The 21,790-nt window shown below is 39.9% G+C and overlaps 1 protein-coding gene across 6 annotated transcripts in view; it reads right to left on the bottom strand.

Moving 5' to 3' along the window:
- Window positions 1-21,790, bottom strand: part of NBEA (neurobeachin) — an 848,497-nt gene that overhangs the window by 422,728 nt on the left and 403,979 nt on the right. For all 6 annotated transcript variants that reach the window (XM_073341812.2, XM_073341823.2, XM_073341834.2 and 3 more), the window contains one exon: window positions 15,922-16,049. In XM_073341812.2, coding sequence (XP_073197913.1) covers window positions 15,922-16,049 — 128 coding nt within the window. The remainder of the gene's footprint in view (window positions 1-15,921; window positions 16,050-21,790) is intronic.

Below are 21,790 nucleotides of genomic sequence, written 5' to 3'. Positions count from 1 at the left end.
CTAGGAAAAACTGCATTTTAGTTTAGCCTGCATGGATGACACTTCAACGTATCTAGTATCAAGTTGTGGCTCTGACAGTGAAATAATTTTAAGCCTACTGATTGGAGGAGACTGACAGAAGCTAGCTTGTCTATAGATGGAAGTTATCTCAATATAAGTTGAGATGTAAATTTAGACACATACAATTATACTGGTATAACTCTGCGTGTGGACACTTTTATTCTTGCATAATAGTGCCCTTTTTTGCTTGTTGGTTGTTTTTTGTTTTGTTTGTCTCAAGCCTCTTTGGAATGGGTTTAAGGTAAACCAAAAAAACCCACTAATTCTTGAATAAGAGAGTCCACCTGGGTAGTTGTACCAGTAAAACTTTTCTATATAGACAAGCCCAGAGAATGGGAGGAAGTCAAAGGATATGAGTTATCATTCAACATATTTCTTTCCACCATCTCTGAAGGCCCTAATGCAGTTTCTTAATTTTCTACCATCAGTACTAAACCTTTGAGTCAGTTTTCAGCAATCAATTTTGGTTTTATATTTAATCTATTGCATTTTAGACTTATAAACAGTGTAAAATAAATTCTGTATCCATAACACCTCAACTGTAGTGTTTTTCAAGTTAACTTGAAGTTGGCCAAGAGTTTTTCAAGTTCTTCCCTGGTGCACATCTTGAAGGCAAGTAACAAAAGCATGTACACAACCAACAGGATGTATTGCAGGAGTGTATATAAAACACGTGGACAAGCAAGGGAGTTTTGTACTGTTGTAATGTTTAATTGGTCACCCAATTAAAGGTTTCAATACATGTCATAAGGGCAAGTGCTAAACAGATATGGGTTTAAAGGCACATTGAACACTTTGAAGGCTGTGAAAAACAACCACTACCAACATCAATTTTGGAAAACCCCTGGGTATTGAGGTCAGACTGAAGGTAAAGAACTATTATATTGTATTATAGAATAAATGTTCCAGAGCAAAACCTGACACTGGGATGTTATTCACATCCTACAGGTTTATCAAAGGCTAGATAGTTCTCTGGGAGAAATTGCTAGGATCCCTGTGTAGACTGATTCTATTTTAAACCTCATGGGGGTAAGGAGTGGGGCAAATACCAGTCTAACCATTTCAAGTCCAAAATCAAGCAGAGTTCCCTGCTGGGTTTTGAATGATGAATTAAGTAGAATAAGAGCTGGAGAACCTCTGCCTGCAGGGAACCGCAATCACAGCATGAACATCCTTTAGATGCTGAATAAAATTCTGGCACAGTGCCTCATTTTTCTTTGGACCTCAACAGAGGAGGAGAAAATAATATAAGAAAAAAGATGCTTGTCCTTAAAAAAAAAATTCTACCACGTAGTCCAGTGTTATCATGCACCAGTTCCACTTGTTTGATGTGATGAGTCCACCTACAGGTTATGTTACAGTAGTGCTTACAAATGAAATGGCTTGCTCAGAAAGCCTTTATAAAATTATTTTCTTGGAGCAACATCAAGTATGTCTCTCCAGGTTTGCTCCAGGATGAGACAAATTGGCAAAAAAAGAAAGAGAAATTAATTCTGCATAAAAGCAGAAGGCTAGCTGGCTGCAAAAGAAACGTATGGGGGTGGGATGCAACACATCAGTTGGCTAGCGGGATCCTTGGTCCGACCCATAATTCCCATTCTTAAGGTCTTAAGCCACTGACCCTAAATGTACCAAGACCAAAGGAGTACAAGTATTTCCTTCTTTGATAGAGTTACTGACCTAGTGGATAGTGGGGAAGCAGTAGATGTGATATATCTTGATTTTAAGAAAGACTTTTGACACTGTCTCACATGACGTTCTCATAAGCAAACTAGGGAAATGTGGTCTAGATTAAATTAATATAAGGTGAATGCACAAATGGTTGAATGACCATATTCAAAAAGCAGTTATCACCTCTGTCAAACAGATGGTATATCAAGTGGGGTTCCACAGGGGCCTGTCCTGGGTCTGGTACTATTCAATGTTTTCATTAATGACTTGGATAAAGGACTTATAAAAATTAGTGGATGATGCCAAACTGGGAGGGGTTGCTCACCCTTTGGAAGACAAGATTAGAATTCAAAATGACCTTTACAAATTGAAGAATTGGTCTGAATTCAACAAGATCAAATTAAATAAAAGACAAGTGCAAAGTACTTCACTTAGGAAAAAAAATCAAATGCACAACTACAAAACGGGGAATAGCTGGCTAGGTGATTGATAGTACTGTTGAAAGGATCTGGGGGTTACAGTGGATCACAGATTGACTATGAGTCAACAATGTGATGCACCTGCAAAAAAGACTAATAATCTGGGTTTCAGAGTAACAGCCGTGTTAGTCTGTATTCGCAAAAAGAAAAGGAGTACTTGTGGCACCTTAGAGACTAACCAATTTATTAGAGCATAAGCTTTTGTGAGCTACAGCTCACTTCATCAGATGCATATCGTGGAAACTGCAGCAGACTTTATATATACACAGAGAATATGAACCAATACCTCCTCCCACCCCACTGTCCTGGCCCACCTGATGATCACTTTAGATAAGCTATTACCAGCAGGACAGTGGGGTGGGAGGAGGTATTGGTTCATATTCTCTGTGTATATATAAAGTCTGCTGCAGTTTCCACGATATGCATCTGATGAAGTGAGCTGTAGCTCACGAAAACTTATGCTCTAATAAATTGGTTAGTCTCTAAGGTGCCCAAGTACTCCTTTTCTTTTTTTAATAATCTGGGGTGTATTAACGGGAATGTCATATGTAAGACATGGGAGGTAATTGCCCTGGTCTATATGGCACTGGTGAGGCATCAACTAGAACAGCGTGTCCAGTTCTGGGTGCCACACTTTAGGACACATATGAACAAATTGGAAAAAGTCCAAAGGAGACTAACAAAAATGATAAAAGGTTTAGAAAACCTGATCTATCAGGAAAGATTAAAAAAAAAAAACCTGGGCATGTTTAGTTTTGAGAAGAGAAGACTGAGGGGGAACTTGGTAACTGTCTTCAAGTGTGTTAAGGGCTGTTATATAGAGGATGGGGATCAACGGTTCTCCATGTCCACTGAAGGCAGGACAAAAAGAAATGGGCTTAACCTGCAACAAGGGAGATTTAGGTTAGATATTAAGAACAACTTTCTAACTATAAGGGTAGCTAAGCTCTGGAATAAGCTTCCAAGGAAGATTGTGGAATCCCCATCACTGGCGGCTTTTAAAAACAAGTTGGACAAACACCTTTCAGGAATGGTCTAAATTTAGTTGGTCCTACCACACTTCAGAGGGCTAGACTTGGTGACTTCTTGAGGTCCCTTCCAGCCCTACATTTCTATAAAGTCTTCAAGGGGATATTCTACTACAGTTTTGGACACAGAATTTGGTCCAGGTTTTCCTCAACGGCTTGAGAGCTGAAGAGTGACAACTAGCTTAAAAAAACCAAACTGCGATGCGCTACCCAAGACTGCACAGGACAGACAGGGCCTGAGAAATCCAAGAATGTCCCCTGGTCCAAATTTCTATATGTTCAAATTTTCCAAGTACTTCCTCACCTGCTCTCTATGAAGAGTTATTTGTATTAAGTCTTCCTTGTTTCTTAATCATAAAATTTCCATTTTTGTTAATGAAATTTTTAAAACAAAATTCAGCATTTCAGCCATTCTCAATACTTCTTCCCAACACCTCTTACTCATGAGATTTCTTAATTTGTCAAAATTTACTTTCCTGAAATCAAACGCCTTCTTCGAGTTCTGTTCTATTAATCCACTCCTCATTATACCGAATGAAAGTAATTGGTTTGAGGCTTTCATATTATTCTCTCATTTTCAATCAATTGTTTGCTATATGTAAGAAACAGATCCAGGATAGTTTCTGCTCTACTTGTAATTTTTACATTTTGAATCATAAAGATGTCTTTTTTTGTTAACTGGTGTAACAGTGATGAGACAGAGTCCAAGTACCAATTGACAATCTCTATCATCCTCAAGTTAGACTTGAATCACATAAGCTAAAGACAAAGAAGAGGGCATAATAATTAACTTCTGTTAAACAGTGAAAAGCATCTTTGTAACAGTCCAAATCATTAGACCATGATGGACTTTTTCTGCAGAAGTACAATTATATGTGAAATTAATTACTGTAGATTCACTTTTCAAAAAAAGTGCCAGATGATATGCATTTTCTAGTGGCTATCTGAAACGCCGATTTGTAATATTTCCGGCCATGTTAAACGTGTTCAGAACATACACTTCTGGGTGGGAATCTTAGCAATTCAGGAGTTAAACCTGAAAGATCAGGACAACAAACCTTGTTCCCTACTTCACACAATTCCTACAACCTAATTAAATGGCTCATCAAGCTAGTAGTAGATCATTGAAGACACAGGGTGTTCTTCTATAATTACCGTGTGGCAGGTGCTCAGGGAAGATTGCACTATGGCTAAAATAAGCAGAGGTTTCTGCTATGACAGTTTTCAGTTCCTGTGTGTCCAAAGATCTGTGAACTGTCAAATAGTGTTTTCTGCCAAAAAGAGTGGAAGCTGTAAAGTCTTGAATGTTGGTTCTGTTGAATGGCATGCATCTACATATGCTGATTTTTACTGTCCCTTTAACCTTTCATCATTCTCTGATCCAGATATATGGCAAATTTGTAATATGGGACCTCTTCATATTTATTTGACTTGTCAAAATGTCCTTTTGTAAGAAACATTTCATGTCCTAGTAGCCTTTTAAGTGGTATGACTGTACACAGGGAGGCTGTTTCAGTAATATCTCTTTTGGTAATCTCAATTAGGGAAAGAATCTTGCATAACTGATATATATGAAATTCCAGCAGGCTGTACACAACAGTTTAACCTAATTCATCAGCAACTTGTTTCTGTTTAGGAAAGGGCTGTAAAATATGCACAGTAGGATTCCAGTCTGTAGTGATACTTTCTGTTTGGAGCTTTTTGTGTAATAAACACCTGCTGATTTTCATGTGGTTGGAACCAAATCCTGCAAATTCCATTCTTCATTACAAAAACTCATGAAATACCACATGAAAGCAATGTGCAAAACATTCCACATGTGTAAAGCCACCCTCATCAAATGCTCTAATAATATTCAGTTGTTCAATGCATTGTTAGTGACACTGAACACTCTTCAGAAGTTCGGAAGAAAGTCACTTATCTCTACCTCAAGTTCTTGTTCCAATTTTTAGCCATATGAGACTTGTTAAAGTCTTTCAGAGACAGCAGTGTTGTTTTGCTGGGATTTTGTTGCAAGCGTTTTATAATAGATTTAGAAGATAAAGGAAAACAATAAGCAGTGAGATGAGTAAATAACTGTTTGGTTGTGCAAGTCAATGGTGAAATATACAATTCTCCCTGACCAGCTTCTAGGTACCTTAACAGCTGAAAATTGTCCAAGCCAATATATTTTGGGAATTTAGAAATATTGTTCTGAGGATCTATGAACTGAAGGAGTGACCAGAATTGGGCTCTGGTTGCTTTTTGCTACAGAAAATGGTATACGACAATCTCCATCTCCTCAGGTATTTTAAGAGTGAAAGCTCTGTTATGAGTTCTGACAAAGCGTTTTCTCTCCCCCTTTCTCAAAGATGTATTAACATTATTAGTGTACCCCTTGAAAAAAATTATACTTTCAAGATGGTCCCTAAACTGGGCTCTTTGAACTCTGTGAACAGTGACCAGTGCAAGTCTTGCGGAGAAAACAAAAAGATGACACACACATAGTAGCCATTTTGGAGGCCCAGAAGGAGTCCATAGGCAGGATCTGTACGGAAAAGGGATGTGAATCCAAGAAGGTAATGTTACTTATACAGAGTTTAACTTTTTTTCTGTTACATGTTAATGCTGATTGCCTTGCCTAGCCTGCTGGAGAGTGCCAAACAATTAGCAAAATAATTTGATTAGCTGAAAGGAATAGTTCCTGGGCGTGTGAATAAAATTAGGAGTCTGGATGTGGCAGAAAGGGAGAGAAAGAGAACAGTGTGCAGCAGAGGAGAGCTGAGGCTAGCAAGGAGACAGTCAGCTTAATAGTAGCTGTGCTCCAGACCACAGGAATGACAACAAAAAAAAAGCCTTGAAAAATCTCAGAGAGAAAGGTGGAGAGAAATTTTGAGCACACAGGACTACCAGTTTTTCAGCAAAGCGTACCAAGGAATTCTTAGATTGTCACAGTCTATTGGCAGAAATTGCTACCCATGTATATACAACCACAAAAACTACAAGTCGGGCAGGTTTCAGACCTGGAAATGGAACAACCTGTGCAGGTAGTATCGATAAGTTTTCTCCTAGTGATAGGACAGGGAAAAGTGTTCATGCTGACTCTTAACTCCATGAGCAGCTATGAATACCACTGATCACTATGTGCTGCCATATTTGAGGAGTGGATGGTACTGCTGCTTGTTATTGGCTAAATTCCTTTCTTTAGTCCCAAAGGATTGTTTTGGGCAACTGTTCCAAGAACTCTCCCATGCAGTGTTCCACATAAATCTTATTGTCTCATCTCTTGTGCAATATATACACAAGGCCATTTGATAGGTTAATGAGGAGGCATAAGCCTGTGCTGCCATCAGTATGATTATCTTTGTTTCATGTAATTTGAATGGTGCAGTGGAATGTATAACACAGTATTTGTAAGAAAATGACCCTTGGAGAAGGCTACCTGGTTGAGGCTCCATTCAGACAAAACTGAGGTAATAATGAAGAGGAAATCAGAAGAATTGGTAAAGATGATATTAGCATCCCTCTCTTGAGGAGTGAAAGCACCATATAGAATCACAGAATATCAGGGTTGGAAGGGACCTCAGGAGGTCATCTAGTCCAACCCCCTGCTCAAAGCAGGACCAATCCCCAATTAAATCATCCCAGCCAGGGCTTTCTCAAGCCTGACCTTAAAAACTTCTAAGGAAGGAGATTCTACCACCTCCCTAGGTAACGCATTCCAGTGTTTCACCACGCTCCTAGTGAAAAAGTTTTTCCTAATATCCAACCTAAACCTCCCCCACTGCAACTTGAGACCATTACTCCTTGTCCTGTCTTCTTCTACCACTGAGGATAGTCTAGAACCATCCGCTCTGGAACCACCTCTAAGGTAGTTGAAAGCAGCTATCAAATCCCCCCTCATTCTTCTCTTCTGCAGACTAAACAATCCCAGTTCCCTCAGCCTCTCCTCATAAGTCATGTGTTCTAGACCCCTAATCATTTTTGTTGCCCTTCGCTGGACTCTCTCCAATTTATCCACATCCTTCTTGTAGTGTGGGGCCCAAAACTGGACACAGTACTCCAGATGAGGCCTCACCAATGTCGAATAGAGGGGGACAATCACGTCCCTCGATCTGCTCGCTATGCCCCTACTTATACATCCCAAAATGCCATTGGCCTTCTTGGCAGCAAGGGCACACTGCTGACTCATATCCAGCTTCTCGTCCACTGTCACCTCTAGGTCCTTTTCCGCAGAACTGCTGCCTAGCCATTTGATCCCTAGTCTGTAGCTGTGCATTGGGTTCTTCCGTCCTAAGTGCAGGACCCTGCACTTATCCTTATTGAACCTCATCAGATTTCTTTTGGCCCAATCGTCCAATTTGTCTCGGTCCCTCTGTATCCTATCCCTGCCCTCCAGCATATCTACCACTCCTCCTAGTTTAGTATCATCCGCAAATTTGCTGAGAGTGCAATCCACACCATCCTCCAGATCATTTATGAAGATATTGAACAAAACCGGCCCCAGGACCGACCCGTGGGGCACTCAACTTGACACCAGCTGCCAACTAGACATGGAGGCATTGATCACTACCCGTTTAGCCCGACAATCTAGCCAACTTTCTACCCACCTAATAGTGCATTCATCCAGCCCATACTACTTTAACTTGCTGACAAGAATACTGTGGGAGACCGTGTCAAAAGCTTTGCTAAAGTCAAGAAACAATACATCCACTGCTTTCCCTTCATCCACAGAACCAGTAATCTCATCATAGAAGGCGATTAGATTAGTCAGGCATGACCTTCCCTTGGTGAATCCAAGCTGACTGTTCCTGATCACTTTCCTCTCATATAAGTGCTTCAGGATTGATTCTTTGAGGACCTGCTCCATGATTTTTCCGGGGACTGAGGTGAGGCTGACTGGCCTGTAGTTCCCAGGATCCTCCTCCTTCCCTTTTTTAAAGATTGGCACAACATTAGCCTTTTTCCAGTCATCTGGGACTTCCCCCATTCGCCACGAGTTTTCAAAGATAATGGCCAATGGCTCTGCAATCACAGCTGCCAATTCTTTTAGCACTCTCGGATGCAACTCGTCCGGCCCCTTGGACTTGTGCACGTCCAGCTTTTCTAAATAGTCCCTAACCACCTCTTTCTCCACAGAGGGCTGGCCATCTACTCCCCATGTTGCGATGCCCAGTGCAGCAGTCTGGGAGCTGACCTTGTTAGTGAAAACAGAGGCAAAAAAGCATTGAGTACATTAGCTTTTTCCACATCCTCTGTCACTAGGTTGCCTCCCTCATTCAGTAAGGGGCCCACACTTTCCTTGGCTTTCTTCTTGTTGCCAACGTACCTGAAGAAACCCTTCTTGTTACTCTTGACATCTCTTGCTAGCTGCAGCTCCAGGTGCGATTTGGCCCTCCTGATTTCATTCCTACATGCGCGAGCAATATTTTTATACTCTTCCCTGGTCATATGTCCAACCTTCCACTTCTTGTAAGATTCTTTTTTATGCTTAAGATCCGCTAGGATTTCACCATTAAGCCAAGCTGGTCGCCTGCCATATTTACTATTCTTTCGACTCATCGGGATGGTTTGTCCCTGTAACCTCAACAGGGATTCCTTGAAATACAGCCAGCTCTCCTGGACTCCTTTCCCCTTCATGTTAGTCCCCCAGGGGATCCTACCCATCCGTTCCCTAAGGGAGTCGAAGTCTGCTTTCCTGAAGTCCAGGGTCCGTATCCTGCTGCTTACCTTTCTTCCCTGTGTCAGGATCCTGAACTCAACCAACTCATGGTCCCTGACTCCCAGATTCCCATCCACTTTTGCTTCCCCCACTAATTCTTCCCGGTTTGTGAGCAGCAGGTCAAGAAAAGCTCCCCCCCAGTTGGCTCCTCTAGCACTTGCACCAGGAAATTGTCCCCTACGCTTTCCAAAAACTTCCTGGATTGTCTATGCACCGCTGTATTGCTCTCCCAGCAGATATCAGGAAAATTAAAGTTACCCATGAGAACCAGGGCGTGCGATCTAGTAGCTTCTGCGAGTTGCCGGAAGAAAGCCTCATCCACCTGGTCCGGTGGTCTATAGCAGACTCCCACCACGACATCACCCTTGTTGCTCACACTTCTAAACTTAATCCAGAGACACTCAGGTTTTTCTGCAGTTTCGTACCGGAGCTCTGAGCAGTCATACTGCTCCCTTACATACAGTGCTACTCCCCCACCTTTTCTGCCCTCCCTGTCCTTCCTGAACAGTTTATAACCATCCATGACAGTACTCCAGTCATGTGAGTTATCCCACCAAGTCTCTGTTATTCCAATCACGTCATAATTCCTTGACATCACCAGGACCTCCAGTTCTCCCTGCTTGTTTCCAAGGCTTTGTGCATTCGTATATAAGCACTTGAGATAACCTGCTGATCACCCCTCATTCTCAGTATGAGGCAGGAGCCCTCCCCTCACAGACGTTCCTGCCTGTGAAAAAGGATCACAATTTAGGAGCCTTGTTAAATCCTAGGACACTCCAGTGCAGCTATAGTGAAGAGTGCTTTGCGGGGGGGGGGGGGCATCTGTGCCCAGGAAGGAGGGTGTATATACTTTTCTTTTCAATACAGACCATGTTACAGTTATTCAAACCATTGTCATCTCAAGGCTAGACTATTGTAATGCAGTTTACATGGGTTGCATCTGGAGACCATCTGGAAACTGAAGATACCACACTATGTGTCTGCCCAACAGTTAAACAGAGATTCACAATGAAAGCTGCGAATCCCTGACTTCTGTTATCTACCCATGCTGGCTGGCTGTTTTGGGGATGATTCTAAGCTGTTGGTTTTAAACTTTGTAACTCCTGTTGCATAAGGTGGCACTAGCCAACCTGTCTGACAGGCCTGAGTTTGTAAGTTGGGTGGCATTGATCTGGCTTGTAGTGTCAACTGTTTAATGTAAACTGAATTTGATATAATCAATTAGTAGCACTAAAATAGTAGCTCTACCTTGAATGGGGGAACATGTATACCTATCTCCAAGAATAGTTTTAACCTACATAGTGTTTTAAGAAATCAATGAATCATATCAAGATACAAACAGTAAGAAGTGCAAGACACTAGGAGAAAAAAGTTTATTGGGAAAAGAGACAAATAAGGGGAAAAGTACTACTTTAAAAAGCAAGTAGAAAATCAGTATATCAGTAAACACCTTCTGCATCCCCAGTCAGCAACTACACGAAGTCCTTGTGACACCAGTAGTCTTACTAGAACATGAACAACTAACAGTTGTGAAAGCTCTACTTGTCCCTGGCTCAGTCCTGACCACAGCAGCCAGTTCCCCATCTCTCTTCTCAAAATGTAAACCACATTGTACTTATTATCTGAGCATGGACTGGAACTGTGCTTCAAGCTATTAACTAAGGGAAATCCTATGGTCTGCGTTAGACAGGTGGTCAAATCAAACCATCAATGGTCCCTTCTGGTTTTATAATCTATGAATCTATAAGTTTAAGGCATATATGACAGCATAGTATAGTACACAGTTTTATCATCCAGAGTTTGAGATTGCTGCATTAACCAAGAGGTGAAACCATGAAGGAGTTATGCAGGTCTTCTCAAAAATGTGCCAATAAAACTTTATTATGCATATATCTCATACAGAAATTGTTTTAGAAATGGAATTAGAACTGTGCAGGTCATAGAGGAAGAGAACAATTATAACTAATATTTCAGAAAGCTCTAACCATAACCTAAAATAGACTTTCTAGTATTGTGAACTTATGGTCTGATATCTCATGATCTATCAGGGATAAAATGGGTGCCATGTATCAATGAATAGGTTTCTATTAGTTTAAATGATGGGCTACTCAATTTCAGTCCTTAAATTATCACTGTCTTATGTACTGAATACTGGTACTGTGACACTAACATCGAAATTCCATTATTTGGTGAGGTAAGGAACACACACTTATAGAACAGATTTTTTTTTTTGAAGGGGGAGAGTATAAGCGGGGAGTTTTTAAATTTGAAAGTAGTGGCTGTTTGAAGTTGCTCAAAGGTTTGGAGTGCTAGATGCTGTCTCAGCCGGCATATATTAGTAAGCAGAGTGCTAGGTAAAGTGGGTTATAAATGCACCCATGATTATGTAATTTATTACATGGATTTCAACAACTGTGCAATTACAAATAAAACCCAGATACATAAAAGAGCCTAGATCCATCAGGGCTGAGGGTCAACATCTTCTATTGGCGTCAATGATAACTGATGGTGTTCAGCACCTCACAGAATTAAGCTGTTGGTAGCTATGGTAGACACTTTAGAACCATGCAAAAAATAAAAAACAAAACAAACCAGGCATGCAGATGTTGAAAGACAGAAAGAAGAGGAATGAAATATTTATGCTTCAAACTTGAGTAATTAAAAGGAAATATGTTTTACAACATACAAACAAATTTAGGTTGATCAATTTGAAAAAGAGGCAGCAACTCCAAACTAGATGAAACAAAGTTTATTTACTACTTTGTAATCTTGTTATAATTAAAATGTTTAAACATCTAAAACAGTAGATCAAATTCTTACAAAGAGAACAGACAAGCTAATTGTTGTTCGCCAATAAAAGATTCAGCTTACATTATCAAGACGCTACACAAGATTTCTGTGCACTCACATTCTAGGAAGAATTCCATTGGTAAACTGTATTCAATAGAGTCAGTGAAGATGCCCTTTGAAGGGACAAGGGGATCATACTCTTTTTAATAAAGAAATGCTTGGAAATTATTCTGAATACAAATTTTTCCATTTATATAATTACTCTGATCAATGCTTAGGTATCAAGATGATAAGCACAATATACATATCCAAGATAGACAAATTAACTCCTAAGCACATTTATTATATCTAACACTACAATAAACAAGTAGTTTCTTTTTCCTTTACAAGTACCATTGAGTGTGCCTAAGACAGCTTGCTTGTCAAAAGCCATTATTTTAATTATCTTTATATCTTAAAGAGGAAATAACTCCTTGAACAACAACAACTACTAAGTACACAAGAAATATATTTTTGCATTGAGTGGAACATTTTCAAAGATTGGTGCCTACAAACTAGGCACCCACGTAACGGGTGTTACTTCAACAGGAGCTATGAGTTCAAAGCATATGTGAAAATGAAGTTACTTATGTAGGTGTCAGCATATAATTTAGTTGCTTAACTTTGGATGTCCAATTTTGAAAATTTTGAACTGCCCAGGTAACAACTCATCTTTCCAAAAGGGAAATAAATGAACCATGTATAGATGTGAATATGATATAGATTAGATATGCAACAATAAGTTACAGGACATGATTAATTATCTTCCCTTGGGTGAAAAGAATGATCATCCAATGTGGAAGAATTATTTTTGCTGCCATTCCATTAGTACATATGGGTAACAGACAATATTGGATAAAGAAAATTTTGTTCTACTTTTCAGACCTTTCTAGTAGTAGTCTGAGTAATTATCTATATCAACAGCAATTTCTTTCTGCTGAACATAATTGCATATTTTGATGAAAACTTTGAAAATCAGAAGAGACCAGCCTTAAGAGCATTAGAGAAATAATAAGCAAATCAAATGGTGTAAGGGAAGGAGTTTAAAATGTAATGCAGTAGGTCAAAAATGAAATTCTCTCTCTCTTTTTTAATGAGATAAATATACTCCTGTTCAGCTAAGACACCACCCAGTGTAGGTTCAAAATCTGGTCTCATGTAAAATTGTTAAAAACTTGTAGTAAAAGTTCACTGGGTGTGAAATATCTTTTTATTAAACACTCTGCTCTTTTGTTATAAAAACACAAAAGCTCCAAAAGATAATAGCTGTTGTGTCAGACTATAAAAAGTTTTGCTTTATTTCTTTACAGGCAAACAGCCAGTAGATGAAACACAAAGCAACACATATTCTCTATCCCAGAGTTTTGTTAATATCATTAATGATGCTGATATACAGTTGTGACAACCAAAATGTGAAGCTTTATTTCACAGCAACACGATCTATCACCAGGAGATCACATTAAAATACTGCTCTTTACTGCAGCAAGGTACATGTAATGACAAGATAAATGCTACCTTTTTAGGTTGCACTTTGTTTGTGTTGTAAAGTATTATAGAGAAAATTCCCATGAGTGCTGCCACTGATTCAGTTGCATTGCTGGGAGCCTAACTGTGGTCAGGACTCCTGTGGCTTCTGACAGTTTAATCTCTGTCACTTGCCAGAAGCTGCAAGAGTTCATGCTGCGGCTCCCACCACTGATGGCACTGATACAGCTAAACCAGTGCTATTACCTGTAGGAATCTGTCTTAAGAAAGGTTTCAGAGGAACAGCCGTGTTAGTCTGTATTCGCAAAAAGAAAAGGAGTACTTGTGGCACCTTAGAGACTAACCAATTTATTTGAGCATGAGCTTTCGTGAGCTACAGCTCACTTCATCAGATGTTTACCGTGGAAACTGCAGCAGACTTTATATACACACAGAAATCATGAAACAATACCTCCTCCCACCCCACTGTCCTGCTGGTAATAGCTTTAGATAAGCTATTACCAGCAGGACAGTGGGGTGGGAGGAGGTATTGTTTCATGATTTCTGTGTGTATATAAAGTCTGCTGCAGTTTCCACGGTAAACATCTGATGAAGTGAGCTGTAGCTCACGAAAGCTCATGCTCAAATAAATTGGTTAGTCTCTAAGGTGCCACAAGTACTCCTTTTCTTTTTGTCTTAAGAAAGGACCTAAATGAAACTAAGCCAAGCTTGTTTGCACTCTGTAAGAAAGAGTGAAACCAAACAATATCTGTCAAATATCTGCTATGAACTGTGATTTTTGTTTTCCTGATTTTAAGAGATTAATTCAAATAATGTTGTAACCAAAGTTGCAAAGATGTGCCACCAGTAATTTCACTGAAATAAGTTATCTAAGACAGGAACCCACTGAAGCAGCTTAGAATCACCTCAAATTTCTGGGAAAATCCCTGGCCAGTAGCTTTACATGTATTTAAATGAAATCAGTAGTTTCCTTTCACAATTGTAAAACTATGAGACACTAGAAAATATTTGAACCCATGTGGGGAATTATTGCATTTAAATGGCTTTCCTTGTGTTAGAGAGTAACTAGACAAATGACCGCACTGCACCTTTAAGAGGGGAGAAGGTTGTCCGACTGGCCAAGGGAAAGGGAACAGTGTTCTAGGGCTGTGGGGGAGGGGGAAAATGAGGTCAGAAGTGTTGCAAAAGTTGGGAATGGGTCAGACTGGCGATTGTGACTCATCCCTGGGACCAGAAGGGTTGAAAAGGGGCAAACCCAGGCCGGAGAAGGCTTCTTCCACAGAGCAGACGAGGCAGCAACCAACCCCTGTCCCCTTTAGGTGGCAAAGTACCAGGTTTGGTTAGGACCTTCTGGGCATTGTGCTAGTCGCCCCTTTTTAGGGGGGGTGGGAAGAAATTTTTCCTTCACCACCAGATTGGTGGAGTTGGGGGGGGTTTCACCTTCCCCACACTGGGTTCAGGAAGGGCGTTGTTAACATGAGGCATGAAGGGAGTTAGGCTATATGTTGCAACTCATTATGTAAGTGCGGGGCGGATGTCCAGTGCAGGAACTCCTTACTAGGGAAGGTGTACAGTGACCAGATAAACGGCTTGGTAAAGGACTTAAAAAGGAGGTGTTAGTTAAAGGGTGTGTACGTGTTCGGGGCTCCTATGAATGGTATGGCAAGGAGCCAACTCCCCTTTCTTATAGTCCACCTCAACTCCCCTATGAGGGAAGGGTGATGGTATGGTCCCAGCAATGGGTTGGCTGGGGAACCTGGATGAAAAAAAAAAGGGGGGGGTTGGCAGAAGCCCCCTGAATAGTTATTGAATGAACATGGGGTTACCTGCACTGTACACTGTTCTTTGTTGTCCCAAACTTCTAATAATAAAATTGCAGCCTGATTAAAATCATATCAAGTGTTTCCTGTCCTTTTTTGGATATAGCCGGACAACAAACATAAGACCAACTGCCCAACAGCCAGAATTATCAGACACAAATACATTGAGAATTAAGGATAGAAGAAGGGCATGTGGTGGGGGATGTTGGCTCTGGGCAATGGGAGAATTACATATTAGTATTTGGGTGATGCTTTTGCAGGAGAGAAGGAATTTGGCTGGAGAATTAGAACACAAAGTTATGTTTTTCACAATAGCCCTTATGTAGATCATTATATGTATAAACTTTGCTGCTTTGCATGAATATCTAGGAAGTCTATTCATTTGTGGGAACAAAAGTAGTCAATTTTCATGAATCCACAGGCATTACTCAAATAGAAAACAAGTTACAGGAAATGAAACTATATCTACCTAAATTTCTTAATGCACCACTAAGTAGTTTCAGAGGAACAGCCGTGTTAGTCTGTATTCGCAAAAAGAAAAGGAGTACTTGTGGCACCTTAGAGACTAACCAATTTATTTGAGCATGAGCTTTCGTGAGCTACAGCTCACTTCATCAGATTTCCACGGTAAACATCTGATGAAGTGAGCTGTAGCTCACGAAAGCTCATGCTCAAATAAATTGGTTAGTCTCTAAGGTGCCACAAGTACTCCTTTTCTTTTCACTAAGTAGTTATATAACTTCCTCTGAAAAGGAAAGATTAATTCACAGCTCACATGCATATAGCATTTTGTGCCCTGTGCACAAAGTAATAGCGAAAATATTAGTAATTTAATAATGGTTCAGTACCTTCAATCAGCAGTTCTTGTCCATGACTGCCCAACAGCGTACGGGACAAGAAAGGAGCGAAGTCTACAAAAATTTCACGCAGGAGTGGGGCCACTTTTTCCAAAGCTCTTTCAAGCTTTGCAGTGATACTGTTGAAAAGAAAGCACATGAATTAAAGGCAAATAAATATCATTGATTAAATGATATCATATTATGTCTATTTACTAATCAAGGGTGTAAGTATCAGTGTCTCTTCTGATAATGGAATGACTGATTTGATTAACAATACAGTGTTTACAAAGCATTATTTAAGTTAGTAAAGAAATTGTAACACTCATGTCCAACTCAGGAAAATGACTGTCTCACTTACTTAGCAGGACTTATAAATCAATACAAAATAGAAAGCATTTTATTTTCATTTTTAAAGGATGATGAGAGAACTCCAGGCATCAAAATGCAAGTCTTCTTTATCTATCATCTCAACTAATGATGTATGTTTGTTGTGCTAAAAAAAGACCATGATTTTACTACAAAAACGTATGGTAGTAAGATATAAACCTCAATGAGTTTACCTTTTAAGTACAGAAAATTCAATTAAAAGGTGAAAATACTGCAACATGGAACATGTCTAATTTTTAAGTGTTCTCACTGTATGCAATTTTTTCCCAAATGAACTTTCACATCCATGAGGCAAGGATTCTCAATATTGAAATAGCGAAACTGGATGTGCCTGATTTCACCAGAACTTAATTGTCCCCTTTTATATCACCTTCCATAATGAAGAGTTTAGTATCATTTTTTGTTTGTTGTAATGTTTATCCTGTTTGTATTATACAAATGAACAAAGTATCAATAACTGCATTTTAAATCTCAAAAATAGTATGAATGTGCACTGGCAGTTGATCTGCAGCAACAACTTTGCACTCTCAGTATTTCACCATTTTTTTCAAACTTCAGAAGCATGAAGAGGAGAGTTTTAATGGCTAAGACCACCTCATACAAACTTGCTTGATAAACTTTCAGACAACAACATCTAGCTTTGAGATGTTACGCAAAATGCTCCACATGATAGGAAACTGAGGTGGGAGTCAGGAGACCTGGATTCTACTCACTGGCTTTGCCACTTACTAGCTGTGTAACCGTCGGTAAGTCATTTCACCTCTCTACACCTGTTTTCGGACTCTTCTTTTCTCTGTCTTGTCTATTTAGATGGTAAGCCTTTTGGAGTAGGGACTATTTCTCAGTATCTGTTTGTACACCACCTACCATTGTGGGGGCTTCCAGGTGCTACCCTAATATAAATATTAAGTAATAATCCTTTGTCTAAAGCAGTGGTTCCCAAACTGTGGGATGCACCCTCATCGGAGGAATGTTCAGGGGGCATGTGGCGGGACCTGGGCCAGCCCCCCTGGGGGTAGGGAGGGAGCACCACCCAGCCCTACTTTACCCCCAAGTCAGCTCCACCCTCATTCCCTCTCCCACCCCAAGCCAGCGCTGCCTCTAGCCCCAGCTCTCCCCTCGCATTTCCCACTTCTGCCCCCAACTCTGCCTTCAGACCAAGCTCCTCTACTGAACCAACTGTGCAGTTATGGAGGGTGGGGCATGGACAGAATCCACTACTGGTAAGTGGAGAACCACTGGTCTAGAGTTCCAAGTTTATCAGTGCTATTAAATACTCAGCATGTACTATTCAATCGTGACTGAGTTACTATAGTCCTTGGGCTTCCCCATGCATGTAACTCCCCTCCCCATCAGTGGCTTGACAAGCTACTTCCTTCTCCTCTTTCAAATCTGTACTAAAGATTCAAAGTATTTTGTGTTTCCCACAACAGATGAATCATTGGTTTAAAAACACAACAGGAAACTAGGTTTTTCCTCTTTTGGGCTTTCTGTAGTCTCTGCCTCTAGACTGCATGCCATTGGGGCAAAAAACATCTTTTTGCTTCTTTTACAGCACTGAGAACATTATTGTTCTTAATTATCTAAGTGCTGACATTTTAAGTACAGGAAGAATCTAAAATTATTGATGATACCTGGAATGATGAATTCTGAGTTTTCAAAGGCATCCACTACATATAGAATTATATATAAATAAAGCTCATATGAAAGCCTTTAACTTATAATAAATAATATAAAACAGATGACATTAATACAGATCAGAAGCTCTCTTCCAACAACTCAAAATCATTTTGATTCTTTTCTTGCAGTGTATTGCGCCGCTGTTTGTACTAGCTGAAATTCAGATACTGGATTTGAAGATAAGGAAAGGGATAAGGAAATAAGAGATAAGGAAACAAAACAGAACAGTGCAAAACCCACCAATTTTTATTTGTTTGTTTCACTGTAGATATGCTCCTGAGTTTGGAGTTCACTTCACCTTAAAACTTCAAGTGAAATTCGAGTATACGAAACTGGATGTTTGCAAGTTTTAAAATGTATATGAACTCTTGTGACCTATCCACATAATAGGGATGGGAGATTTTGTGGCCTGTTACTCAACATTGTTCTGATGACTTTGAAGGATGCCTTTCTAGGCTCTTCAAGTTCAACTGATTAGCAGACTGCTGCTATCTTCACTCCTCATGGGGGTTGTCACATTAAGCTAGCCTCCACAAAGATCCAAAATATATTTTCAAGGGAGTGTGTGATGTGCTGACTGTTCCCCTACCCAAACACACACATAGCAGTAAAGGGGCAGCGAGACAGACTAGTCTGGTCCCCCAGCTGCCTGCAACAGCCACTTACCTATTCTGTGAAGCTAGAATAGTTCAGAGTACAATGTGCAGTAATAAGGAAATCCCATGCAGGGAATAAATATAATCCCTCTTCACTTCTGAAATAAGGGACTTTTAAGAGTGTTTTGCAATAACTTGATGCTGCATTTTCCACTCAATTTACATATCTTCAGGACAAATTGGAAATTCTCTAATCCTTCGTGTATTTTTTTCAGTGTAGTCCAATTCAACAGTGGATCAAATTTCAAGTATTTGAATTGTCTGACATACACATGAAAGACTCTGCATCATATTACAAATACCCTGTACCATCCAGTTCTTCTCTTTTGAAGGGGCCGGTTTTGTTCAATATCTTCATTAATGATCTGGAGGATGGCGTGGACTGCAGCCTCAGCAAGTTTGCAGATGACACTAAACTGGGAGGAGTTGTAGATATACTGGAAGGTAGGGATAGGATACAGAGGGACCTAGACAAATTAGAGGATTGGGCCAAAAGAAATCTGATGAGGTTCAACAAAGACAAGTGCAGAGTTCTGCACTTAGGACGGAAGAATCCCAGGCACTGGTACAGACTAGGGACCGAATGACTAGGCAGCAGTTCTGCAGAAAAGGACCCAGGGATTACAGTGGACGAGAATCTGGATATCAGTCAACAGTGTGCCCTTGTTGCCAAGAAGGCTAACGGCATTTTGGGCTCTGTAAGTAGGGGCATTGCCCGCAGATCGAGGGACATGATAATTCCCCTGTATTTGACATTGGTGAGGCCTCATCTGGAGTACTGTGTCCAGTTTTGGGCTCCACACTACAAGGATGTGGAAAAATTGGAAAGCATCCAGCAGAAGGCAACAAAAATGATTAGGGGGCTGGAGTACATGACTTATGAGGAGAGGCTGAGGGAACTGGGATTGTTTAGTCTTCAGAAGAGAAGAATGAGGGGGGATTTGATAGCTGCTTTCAACTACCTGAAATGGGGTTCCAAAGAGGATGGATCTAGACTGTTCTCAGTGGTAGCAAATGACAGAACAAGGAGTAATGGTCTCAAGTTGCAGTGGGGGAGGTTTAGGTTGGATATTAGGAAAAACTTTTTCACTAGGAGGGTGGTGAAGCACTGGAATGGGTTACCTAGGGAGGTGGTGGAATCTCCTTCCTTAGAGGTTTTCAAGGTCAGGCTTGAGAAAGCTCTGGCTGGGATGATTTAGTTGGGAATTGATCCTGCTTTGAGCAGGGGATTGGACTAGATGACCTCCTGATGTCCCTTCCAACCCTGATATGCTATGATTCTAAGTTGTTAACATAGTAGAATAACGACAGGATTCGATAGACAGGATCCCTGTTTGAATAAGTGGGTCAACTAATAAAGAGGTGGTTCCTGCTCTCTCTGAAGTGAATGGGAGTTTGCCACTGACTTCAGCAGGAGCCAGAGTACACCCCAAATTGCTACCAGCAGGTAGAATAAGTAAACATTTGCCTGAAGTAGTACCGAAGATTGAGTTCCCTATTCATGATCAAAAGTAACTGAGGCTTTCTCCCAATCACTGGTCTCCATTTCTAGCTATAGGTCATACAAAACTCTACAGGACAGCATATTATAGAAAATGCACTAATTTCATGCATCAACAAAATATTCTCAATAATCTGCATTCCATTGGCCACTTGAATAGATTTATAAGAATAAAGAACCTTCTCAGATCATTCTCCTCTATGTAACATTATTAACCTGGAGTTGATGATAATAGGAAATTATAAAATATGGAGATTACATACTACTCCTTATACAGACCAGACATTTACTGCCCACAGTACATTAAATCATAAAATTAACATCTCTGGAGGCTTCCCAGTAACACTCTAGGAAGTTTTTAAAGTTTGAGAATTAATAATTTCTTATTTTACAGACTGAACGGAACACAACCCAGAAGTAGAGGAGAAGTCTGGAAAGATTAGATTAGAAATGTAGGTTTTAAAACAGAATAAAGTAGATTGAAATGAAAATGATTTCTTAAATGCAGGGACTGGATAACTTTTACCCAAAGTAAAAAGTATGTCACCCTGAGGAGAGGTCTCGCTACTTATTAGTATGGTTGATTACACAGGAAGTATGTAATAAATTCATCTCTACAATTAATAATTGATTTCAATCATACAGTTACAAAGTGGGATTGAAGAAGTTTTCTTTAAATTATCTAGGAGGTTATATAATCCAAATGGGAAGACAGAAAAATAAACTAAATGACTAACTGGCAAAATGCCAGCTACATAACCATGACCCGTATTAAAGGTTTTACTAGATGGAAAAGTAACCAGGGAGAAAATTAGGTATGCAATTAGTTCACTTCAACCTGTACAACTTCCAGGCTTAGACGGATTGCCTGTCGGATTTGATTAAATCTACCAAGAATGGCTATAGCAACTTTTATTAAATATACTTTTATACAGAGTACTATTTCTCAAGGGAAGCTAACCATCTGTCCTGAAATATCTCCTTTTGCAATATGCTTTGAGCTAAATAAAAATCCAGATTCTCAAGACCTATATGTTTCCTTAACAATGACTCGAAAATTCTATCTAAAATCTTACCTTTTTCAGTAAGGATTTATTACATGACAATCCACCAGTTTGCACATGGAAAAAGCAATGCTATATAAAAAGGTAGTCAAGAGAATCTACTTAATCTAAAAAGTGTGCAACTCACTCAAATGGAAGATTTTTCAAACACACAACTAGTGCAGTTGAGCATTTGCATTTATATCCTCAGTTGGACTTCAGATTCAAAGAGGCTAAGTTGCATACTGGTAGATGCTCTACAGTTTCATCTCTTTTCTACACAGAAATAATACGGTCATAAATGTACAACTTCCACTGGTCATCAGTCACTAGAATCAATAATTTGTTTTTCATCTGACAATTCAGTTATTCAGCTCTCAGGTACTGAAACGATTCCTTGTGACTTCTATAGATCTCTAAGGACTCTGAACAAGAGCCAAAGACTTGCAATAAGATCCTTTATACAAATGTAAACAAGAAAAAACAAACAAACCACCTTATATTCCAATGCATTTTAGTTCAAATGGACAGAGCACTGGACCGGGAGCCAGGAGGTCTGAGTTCTATTCCTATCTCTACTATAGATCAGTAGTGTGACCTTGGGCAACTCA

The sequence above is a fragment of the Lepidochelys kempii genome, chromosome 1 (assembly GCF_965140285.1).
Source record: "Lepidochelys kempii isolate rLepKem1 chromosome 1, rLepKem1.hap1, whole genome shotgun sequence".
NCBI classification, from domain to species: domain Eukaryota; kingdom Metazoa; phylum Chordata; order Testudines; family Cheloniidae; genus Lepidochelys; species Lepidochelys kempii.
Note: the sequence above shows the minus strand (reverse complement) of the source record. Positions and strands in the feature narration are given on the sequence as shown.